This window comes from Danio rerio, chromosome 7, assembly GCF_052040795.2.
Source record: "Danio rerio strain M-AB ecotype USA chromosome 7, GRCz13ab, whole genome shotgun sequence".
Taxonomy (NCBI): domain Eukaryota; kingdom Metazoa; phylum Chordata; class Actinopteri; order Cypriniformes; family Danionidae; genus Danio; species Danio rerio.
The window spans coordinates 80,826,127-80,837,500 of NC_141027.1; the positions used below are offsets into that span (position 1 = coordinate 80,826,127).

The 11,374-nt window shown below is 44.4% G+C and overlaps 1 protein-coding gene across 50 annotated transcripts in view; it reads right to left on the minus strand.

Moving 5' to 3' along the window:
* ptprda (protein tyrosine phosphatase receptor type Da) overlaps positions 1 to 11,374 on the minus strand; it is a 334,943-nt gene that overhangs the window by 77,280 nt on the left and 246,289 nt on the right. For 23 of the 50 annotated variants that reach the window (XM_087258611.1, XM_087258610.1, XM_087258642.1 and 20 more), the window contains 3 exons: positions 1,922 to 2,107; positions 948 to 956; positions 362 to 379 (listed from right to left, as the gene is read on the minus strand). In XM_087258611.1, coding sequence (XP_087114737.1) covers positions 362 to 379; positions 948 to 956; positions 1,922 to 2,107 — 213 coding nt within the window. The remainder of the gene's footprint in view (positions 1 to 361; positions 380 to 947; positions 957 to 1,921; positions 2,108 to 11,374) is intronic. The other 27 variants (XM_087258625.1, XM_087258629.1, XM_087258624.1 and 24 more) reach the window with 2 other exon arrangements.

Consider the following 11,374-nt stretch of genomic DNA (forward strand, 5'->3'; position numbering starts at 1 on the left):
ATCTGCTATGGCCAAAAGATAAAAACCAAAACCAAAGAAAAAATCATAAGAATGAAATAGAAGAGGAGGGAGAGAAAAAAAAAAAACACGTAAAGGATATGCTTCTTTGGGCTGCAGTAAGCATATCGACTCTGAAGAGTGTGTGGGGGAAAAATACAAGAGGCTTTCTCGAACTGAAGGAAAACCAAACGAAAGGAAGAAGAAGAAGCGCTTACGCAAAAATGGCGGGAGATGGATGACGGGAACAGAACGGGATGGAGTTGGAGGGCGGGGGGGGGTGGATGGATGGATGCAGACACATGTGGGACAGGAAGAATGAAGTCAGTTGTTCATTCTGTGAACTTGAGTTGAGCACTCTTACCTCTTATTGGCGTACCACCTGGGTGGATTATATGAATGCAAATAAGATTAAGAAAGAAGAGTCGTTAGTACGAGAAGAGAGTCTGGCCGCTTTGGAAGAAGAATCAAATTAGATTTGCTTTGCTTTCTTACAGACTGAATTAGGCTACAACAGGAAAGAGAAACTGAGAAAAGACAGCCATTGGCTCTAGTGGAGAAAAGCACAGGATTGAGCACTCTAGAGAGGTCAGAGAGCAACAGTGGTGAAGCACAGGGGCCGACTGAGACCTGCAGTGGCCCTGATCTACTGGGGGGAGGATTGACTGGGGGGTTTGGTCTTGGAGTGAAACAGTGGACAGTCTTTGAGCTGTGGTTTCAGACACAGATGGAGTGATAGTGTCAGTGTCAGTGACGAATCGTGGCCCTGACCGTGTCTTGTGTGCTTTATTTACTGCTAGTCAACTAGTGTGTGTGTGTGTGTGTGTGTGTGTGTGTGCTCTACTGGCTCATTGACACCGTTAGTAAAATGCATGCCATGCATTTTAACAGTAGTTTGAGTAACATGGAACATTAGTGGGAGGCATGTGTGCTCAGATCTACAAACTTACCAAAGGACTCTGGAGATTTACAAAACAGAGAGAAGAAAGACAGCATAGAAAATATGATTATATTCCTTACGTTTGCTCTGGTTGACACACTTAAATCTGACACTCTATTGCACAGGCTTATCAAAACACGGCTTGGAAAATCAAGAGAGAAATCAGACAACGGAAGAAGAAGAAAACAGGACAAGGGCAGAGCCGAGAGCTCCGGGAAGACAGATCGTACCATCGAGTGCTGGAAAACTGCTCTCAGCGACTCAAGCGGCACGGTTGGGGTACAATGGCGAACTCAAACAGGGGATGTGGAAGCGTTACGCCGGAGACCGCAGGCGGAGGGAAGCAGCGTTTACTGCGGCTCCCGACTCAAGAATCACCAACATGTTCAGCCCTTTGGTCAATTGGATGCGCAAACACACAACGAGGGTCTCCCACACACACACACACACACACATTCACACTCACACACAGGTACGGACATCTCCTGGATTTTTGGGCGTTTGGTTTTGGAGGCTGCTTCTGCTGCTGCTGGTACGTGTGCGTCATGACATGAAAGCAACAAACAAAACAACCTTGATGATTCTTTTGAGAGCCCTGAATGAAGCCAGATCGTACTAATTGCGCTTTTTGAGGAAGAAAAAATAAGGACATGGAGAACGAGAGTTATTTATTATGCATGGTTCGGCTGCTTTTAGCGACTAAGTGTTAAAATGGAAAGAGAAAACAAAGCCCAATTTAAGCCGGCCAAAAATGCAGTCATAGCAGTGAATCATGGGTAATAAATTAAACAGACAGGAACACAAGACACGTCACACAGAAAAAAAGGGGACGCAGAAGACGAAGCCGTTTCCTACAGAATCAACCCCCACCCACCCCACCCCACACACACAAATCCAAAAACAAGCCTCCAATTGAAGGAACAAAAGGTAAAGGAAGCGTCTCTGGTCTGGCGATACGGAGCCAAGCGTTCAGAGGTGCGTTACCTGATCGGAGCTGCTTGATGCGGCCGTTGTTACTGGTGTTGACTGGGAGGAAGTCTTTGAACCAGGAGATGTCAGGATCAGGGTTCCCACTAGCAGCACAGAGCATGGTGGCGGTACGGGTGCGCTCCACCACCTTCAGCTGAGGGCCCATGTCTATGGTGGGGAAACCTGCGGGCAGCTGATCCTCTGAAACACAGCCACAGTGCCACTGTTACACTCACTTCATCAGGGAACATGAGCCTTGTCAAGTAAGGTTTAACCCACACTTAAAATTATTTCTATGTTTTTAACTCGTGCAAACACACACACACATTTTGAGTGAGACACACACACACTGTGAGCCGGTTCATGATGAAATGACCAATATAAACACTGTTCTGAAATACAAATAATAGTGGAGAGCCATGTGTAGAGTGTATAGTGTAGAGCAGGGGTGCCCAAACTCGGTCCTGGATGGCCGGTGTCCTGCAGAGTTCAGCTCCAACTCCAATTAGACACACTTGAACCAGCTAATCAAGCTCGTACTAGTCATACTAGAAACCTCCAGGCAGGTGTGTTGAAGCAATTTGGAGCTAACTCAGCAAAGCACCAGCCCTCCTGGACCAAGTTTGGGCATCCCTCGTCATGACCTTCAATTAAAATACTGCTGTAGTTTTTTTTTATTACAGTTTTATATACAGTCCTTGTGTATTGAAGATGGAAAAAGTGCAGTTCATCCTCTCCCCACACCTTCAATTCCTTCCCAGACAGGCAATCAAACTCTCAACATTTGGTTTCCAAGTTCAACTCATTGACCATTAGAAAACAACTGCCCTGAAACCACACAGAGAGACACACCTGCTCCTGGAGGACCTCTGTTCTGAAGTTTAGCTCCACTACAGACAACTTATAAAGATCTTTAAATTTGCAAGATCCAGATATGTACCTCAGAGACACTCTAGAAGCAGGACTGGATAAGTCAGGGGCGTCCGAACTCGGTCCTGGAGCGCCAGTGCCCTGCAGACTTTAGCTCCAACTTGCCTTAACACACCTGCACGGATGTTTCTAGAAAGGCTAGCTTGATTAGCTAGCCCAGGTGGGTCTGATTGGAATTGGAATTACACCTTTCAGGACACCGGCCCTCCAGGACTAAGTTTGGACATGCCTGGGATAAGTAGTCTCATTTAAACCTGAACATTCACAATGGTAAACCCAGATTGTCCTGTTATTGTTGGGACCGGGAATCAAAGCTGCAACCTTTGGGTTACAAGTCTAACTGACTGACCATTATACCACAACTGCCCTAAAGACACACAAAGAAGCAAACCTGCTCCTGGAGGACATCTGTCCTGAAGTCCAGTCCAAACGAAACACACCACAGAAAACTGATCCAGTTCTTCAAATCCACCAGGTGCTTAAAGACGCTCCAGAAGCAGATTGGCTGATCTAGATCAGGACTGCAAGGTTTAGCCCCAACCCCAATTAGACACAACTGAACCGACTGATCAAGCTCTATAAAGTATAGAGTATAATGTTGTAGAGTATAGCGCAAACTCAGTCCTGGATGGCCGGTGTCCTGCAGAGTTTGGCTCCAACTCCAATTAGACACACTTGAACCAGCTAATCAAGCTCGTACTACTCATACTAGAAACCTCCAGGCAGGTGTGTTGAAGCAAGTTGGAGCAAAACTCAATAACACCGGCCCTCCAGGACCAAGTTTGGGCACCCATGATCAAGATGTCTCTTTTTTTTTGCCAGAACAATTGAAATACTGTTGTCTTTAATGATTTTAAATGCCGTCCTTGTACAACCTGTTACAACATTTACAAATGAAACCTTCCTTGGTTCCTGGGTTGTCTATGAAACCCTGTCGAGTGACTTTTCTATGGGTAGGACTTTGAAAATATAAACAAGGTGAGGCTTCTGCTCCTGAGAGCTCCTCTTGTGTTCTCCCACACATTAAACATATGATTATAATGTCGAGGGAAATGAACAAAGAGCCATTCTGCACTGTCATATCAATGTGTGTTGCAGACAATTTATACAGTAGACCAGGGGTCACCAATCCTGGTCCTGGAGGGCCGGTGTCCCTGCAGGGTTTAGCTCCATCTTAGCTCAACACACTTGCCTGGATGTATCAAGTATACCTAGTAATACCTTGATTAGCCTGTTCAGGTGTGTTTGATTAGGGTTGGAGCTAAAATCTGCAGGACACCGGACCTCCAGGACCACTGTAGTAGACAAACTATACCAGCAATATCCAAACTTGGTCCTAGAGGGCTGGTGTCTTGCTGAGTTAGCTCCAACTAGCTTCAACACACCTGCCAGGAAGTTTCTAGGATATTTAGTAAGAGCTTGATTAGCTGGGTCAGGTGTGGTTAGTTTGATTAGGGTTGGAGCTAAACTCTCCAGGACACCGGCCCTCCAGGACCGAGTTTGGATACCCCTTAAACCACATGTGTCAAACTCAGTTCCTGGAGGGCCGCAGCTCTGCACAGTTTAGTTCCAACCCTAATTAAACACCTGATCAAACTAATTGAGTCCTTCAGGCTTGTTTGAAACCTACAGGTAAGTGTGTTGGAGCAGGGTTGGAACTAAACTGTGCAGGGCTTCGGCCCTCCAGGAATTGAGTTTGACACCCCTGCCTTAAACTACATATACACACATATAAACAAAGTTTCCTTTGAATTAATCAATTATTCTTACATTAACACTTGTATAAATAAATAATATTAAAGAATTACATAAAAAAAAGAATACAGTTATATGGTTGTTAAATGTGACGCATTTTAAACCGCATTATTTCTGCATTACCTATAATAAGTGATTTGATAATAATTGACCAAAGTTGGTAATCCCTCAACACCAACAATAAAATAAAACAATGCAAATGTATTAAATTGTCAAGTAGCTGATAAATGAGGCCTCGTTTAAATACTCAACACTCCGCCCAGACAATAATGATCTATTTCAGACCATAATACATTCACATTCATATAATACACACATATTCAGCCTGCGATGGCCAGCATGCATTTGTAAAGTGAAAAAGCGAAGGTTAAACACCTCCTGTGTGTGTGTTTGCTTGCATGTGTGTGTGTGTGAACCTACAGCAAACACAAGCAATCTAAAGCAAACAAGAGCTCAAGAAGCCTCCAGGGAACATTACCAACACACACACTCGCTCAAACACACTGATTACCACTGAACTGACCAAACATCCCTCGGGATTCGCTTTCTACGAGCTGCAAACACCTCCGATCAAGTACACAAAATCACACAGACGCGAAAATCCATCAGGCTCGGCTTTCCTCCAGACTTTAGGACAATTGGTGTCAGATTTGGTTAGAAATGCAATGATCTACTGCAGATTTACATCAGAGAGCGTCGCCGTTCAGCTCCCGCTCGCATGTTGACAGTTCTAGAGACGTTTTCTCTTGTTTCCAGAAAACAGTGAAGGATCTGAACGAGCGTGTGATAGACAACAGAATAATATCCCTGTCTAAATAGTGACTAAAGCGTGATTATGACACTCACAGGGAGGCTTGGGCTGTAATGGAGGATTTCCCGCAGCTCATAAAGAGCCTCAAACGCTCCTCATTGTCTGGGAAATCATTATAATGCTCTTTCAGAGAGCGCTGCGATTCAGCAAAGATTTGAAGATGTCCTTAATTTATGCCAAGCGAGTGCCAAGGTCTGCTATTCCAAATTCATACTTCTCAAGGTTTAATTCATAATTTACCAGCTCAGTAAATGGAAATGATCTCAGTACAAGAGGGCGCCGTAAAAAGTAATGTCACCATGAAAAGAGTTCATTCTCTTCAGGCGGAACCGCGATGGCTTTGTTGTTTTTGTGTGGGAAACACGACCTGGATGTGTTCTTGGCATCATCCGTCTGAAATAAACCACAGATGATCCGTCATGCCCAGAACCGGCCATTTAAAACATTTCCAGTAATCGTCCCTTGGGCATTAGCACAAATTTTCATATCTTTCTGCAAACATTCGACTCCAAATCCTCTGGTGACCTTCACAGGCTGCGAGCTACATAACGCGGCTAATTTTAGCTCTTCTGTGGCGTGTAGGCTTCGTCTGTGCGGAGCTACAGTTACGTGTCGGTCTGTTTTACTAAACGCGCAGGTATAAAATTACCACAAAAGCTACAGAAAGCTGCTGAGGGATCACTGGGAAGTCTAATCTACACTTGTGTGTGAGTCTAGCGCTGTGTCGCCGCAGCCGATAGACGCATTAATCTGCTGTGAGGAGTTTAGCAGAAGCAGAGTCTGCTTCAGAGCTGATATACTGCGAGCCCAGCTGAAGAAATAACTGAACAGAGTCAGGAGGGAGAGAGAAACTCACTTCTTTCTGGGAGTTTGAAACACGCTGCCAAAGTCAATACAATCCAGAAGAGTTCACTCTGTCTGCTGAACACCACCAAACTACTGTGGCTTTCAGCTTCATTCATGTGACTCGTTTCCATCAAATATTGCCAATTAAACATATGCACAAAACTGTAATATTGCATAGCATGTTTGCAAATCCATCCAATGAGAAACAACAGAGTACAAAATGATCACTTCCTGATAAGCTTGCACAAATATCAGACAGAGAAATGTAGTTTAGTGCGTTGAGAGAAGCCACTGTGGTCTTCTTCTATAATACAACCTCAAATTAGAAAAGGTTGTGACAGTATGGAAAACGCAAGTTAAAAAAAGCCTAAGTTGAAAAACCTTGATCTCCGATCCTCCAGGGGGCGCTGCATCAAGAATCCTCATTCATCTATAAGCCATATCACCACATGGGCTCAGGACTACTGCAGTAAACCCTAGTCAAGTACCGCAATACAGAGTTACATCCACAAACACCAGTGAAAACTGTACTTTGCCACAAGGATGCCCTATGTTAACAGTGTCTATAATCGACGTCGACTTCCCTGGGCTTGGAGGCATCTAGGATGGACCATCACACAGTGGAAATGTGTACTCTTCTCAAATGAATCAGTATTTCAGGTATTTTTTTTGGGAAAAAATGGATGCAGTGTGTTCTGGACTAAAAGGAAGCCCTATGTTAACAGTGTCCAAAAACGCCATCGACTTAACTGGGCTCGGAGGCATCTGGGATTGACCATCACACAGTGGAAACGTCTACTCTGGTCAGATGAATCAGTATTTATGGTATTTATTTAGGAGAAATGGAGGCAGTGTGCTCCAAACCAAAAGGAAGCCCTATGTTAACAGTGTCCAGAAACACCATCGATTTCCCTGGGCTTGAATGCATCTAGGATGAACCATCACACAGTGTAAACATGTACTGTGCTCAGGTGAATCAGTGTTACAGGTATCTCTTGGGACAAATGGATGCAGTGTGCTCCGGACTAAAAGGAAGCCCTATGTTAACAGTGTCCAGAATTGCCATCAACTTCCCTGGGCTCGGAAACATCTGGGATTGACCATCACACAGTGGAAACGTCTACTCTGCTCTGTTGAATCAATGTTACAGTTATCTTTTGGAACAAATGGATGCAGTGTGCTCCGGACTAAAAGGAAGCCCTATGTTAACAGTGTCCAGAATTGCCATCGATTTCCCTGGGCTCGGAGGCATCTAGGATGGACCATCACACAGTGGAAACATGTACTGTGCTCTGATGAATCAATGTTACAGTTATCTTTTGGAACAAATGGATGCAGTGTGCTCCGGACTAAAAGGAAGCCCTATGTTAACAGTGTCCAGAATTGCCATCAACTTCCCTGGGCTCGGAGGCATCTGGGATTGACCATCACTCAGTGGAAACGTCTACTCTGCTCTGTTGAATCAGTATTTCAGGTATTTTTTGGGAGAAATGGAGGCAGTGTGCTCCAAACCAAAAGGAAGCCCTATGTTAACAGTGTCCAGAAACGCCATTAACTTCTCTGGGCTTGAAGGCATCTAGGATGAACCATCACACAGAGTAAACATGTACTGTGCTCAGGTGAATCAATGTTACAGTTGTCTTTTGGAACAAATGGATGCAGTGTGCTCCGGACTAAAAGGAAGCCCTATGTTAACAGTGTCCAGAATTGCCATCGACTTCCCTGGGCTCGGAGGCATCTAGGATGGACCATCACACAGTGGAAACATGTACTGTGCTCTGATGAATCAGTATTTCAGGTATTTTTTGGGAGAAACGGATGCAGTGTGCTCCGCACCAAAAGGAAGCCCTAGGTTAACAGTGTCCAGAAGTGCTGTATATATACACCATTTCTGCTTGTATCTTGACCTCTCTTTCAGATATTTCCTTTTCAAGCTTACCTTCGCAATTAGCTTTTTCAGCTCAGTTAAGTGTGGAGCAGTGGCTCAGTGGTTAACACTGTCGCCTCACAGCAAGAAGGTCACTGGTTCGAGTTCGAGGATCATTGGGTGTTTCTGTGTGGAGTTTGCATGTTCTCCCCGTGTTGGCGTGGGTTTCCTTTAGGTTTCCCACACAGTCCAAACACATGCGCTATAGGGGGATTGATGAACTAAACTGGCCATAGTGTATGAGTCTGTGTGTATGAATGAGTGCGTTTGGGTGTTTCCCAGTAGTGGGTTGCAGCTGGATTGGCATTCGCTGTGTAAAACATATGCTGGAATAGTTGGCTGCTGGATCCTCTGTGGTGAATAGAGACTAAGCCGAAGGAAAATGAATGAGTGAGTTCTGCTAGCGGCGTAGCTCCTTCACGACCCGCCGCTCGTGTTTCCTGTGCTGTACACTGAATGGTGTGAGTGCTGAAGTACAGTACTCTGCTTCATCTTTCCCCTGTCAATCCAGAAACAGGCAAATTCACACTCAATCACATTAAACTCTGCTAATTTATTTGCAAGGTTTATGGAGAGGCCGAGCAATAACGCAGGAGACACTTATCCAGAGCTCAGCACAACGCTAATTGCGTATTGGCTGTGTGTGTGTGTGTGTGTGTGTGTAAGTCTTTAAAGCAATGCCAAGGTCGACGTGTGAATCAAGCTCTTTAAAACGAGCCAAATTTCACCTGCCATAAAGCCAAGTGCCTGCAGTCAGCCTTTGAGGAACAGCGGCAATGCCGCTAATAATTATTGAACGTGACAATCCATGCAGCTCCAGAATCAATGGCGTTCAGGCTGTGTGTATTGTTGGAAATCAAAATATGCCCGTGAGACTATACGTCAGCTCTCCAGAGAGGAATCGATCTCTGAACTCACAACCGACCCTCCGCGTCTCCTTCCACAGAACTTACACTTCAGCCAAATACATTTGTCCTCGTTCTGCTCCGGGAGCTGTTCTCTTTCTTCTCCGGGACATTTCCTATTCATATTCCTCGAGCCCGCAGCAGAAGACGTTTCTGAGGCTCCATAATTAAATATGGATTTCTGGAGTCGGCCGTTGTTTTAGCAGCGTACAGTACGGTTGCTTTCTGTAAAAGCAGAGGCCTGAACCCCGCTGTTTTCTGATGTGAGACGGATTAGATTCGTTAGATAAACGATGATCTAATAGGAAATTAATGTAGCGTGGAAATGAACTCTCAGATGTCGGTATCCCTCTATATGTGCCGGTTTTCCTGGACTGTATCTAGATATTAAACTCATTAATACTGTCGTCATTTGAGCATCGTTTACAGGACGGTTTCTGTTCGCTAAAGCTGCTTTAATAAAGGAAATCCAGTTAACAACAGAGTCTTATACTGGACACCATCACACACACACACACACACACACACACACATACACACAAACAAGTGCAGACACACACACACACTCATGAACATAAAGCCGCAAAGACATTTGAACACACACACATACTTAATTGCACACAGGCGCGCACACACACACACACTCCAGTGCATAAACACACACTCAAGTGCGCGCACACACACACACACACACACACACACACACACACACACATACATGAACATGCAAAGACATTTTTGCAAACACTAAAATAAACACACACACACACACATAATTAATTGCACACACACACACACACACACACACACACACACACACACGTACATGCAAAGACATTTTTACACACACTAAAATGAACACACGCACAAACATATAATTAATTGCACACGCACACACGCACAGACATGCACACACAAACACACACACACACACACTCAAGTGCATAAACACAAACACACACACACACACACACACACACACACACACACACACACAGGTGCTTTAAAACACACACACAAGTGCAAACATACACAAAAACACACAAGTGCATAAACACATACACACAAGTGCAAACACACACACACACACACACACACAAACAACTGCAAACACACACATGTACAAGAACACCACACATTAAAGTGAACACACACACATAATTATTTGCACACACACACACCTACACACAAACACCTGCGTACACCCATCCACACACACACATGAGCGCTGGCTCTTTGATTAACGGCAATAAAAGCGCCGTCAGATGCACGTCCTCAAGATTACAGTGAGCAAATAAGCACACACACTTACATGAACACACAGATAGATTTTTTTACGCACACACACACACACATACACACACTCAAGTGCACAAACTCTAAAAAGAACAAAATCACACAAACATATTTACAATCATCCACACACACACACACACACACACACATACACACACACACACACACCTGAGTGCTGCCTCTCTGATTAAGCTGGCGGTGAGCTATAAGTGCTGTTAATTGGGCTTTAATGAGTGCTCTCCGCATGATTGTGAGTGTTTGCTGAGGAAAAGGTTATTGACCAACACATCTGAGAGCAGAAATGACCCGCTCCACACTCTCCATCTGCTCGAGCTGCGCTGCGGATAAATCACAGCGACTCCGCGGAAGGTGAGAGGAAACCCTCCTGCCACAGCAAAAACAACGACAGAAACCAAGAGGATATTCAGCAAAGCCTGAGCTGCGTCTCCTCAAACACGAAGGACGAATCAGGAGAGAACATTACACACCAGAATACAGTAGATCTGCTGCACGATCATTCACACACATTACTGACGCTCAGGTCACACACACACACACACACACACACACACACTGCAAAAAATGCTTTCTTGTTTTTGTTTTTGTCTTGTTAGTCCAAATATCTAAACACTCTTAAACCAAGAAGTATTTTCCAGACCAGCAAAAGAGTCTTGTGTTCAGAAATAGAGAGTCAGAATGAAGAGATGATCCTGAAGTGTGTGTGTGCAAACTTTCCGCTCAAAATACCCCACAAATAATGTTTTCTACAATTATACTAATAAATAATCCAGTTATAAAATAAATATATTTATATCATTAATATGGACCGATATCTGTTGCTTTTTATGTAGCGTAAAAGCAAGATTCCAGTATATATATAAATATATCAGAATGGGGAAGAAAGGGGATTTAAGAGACTTTGAGCGTGGCATGGTTGTTGCTGCCAGACGGGCTGCTCTGAGTATTCCAGAAACTGCTGATCTACTGGGATTTTCACG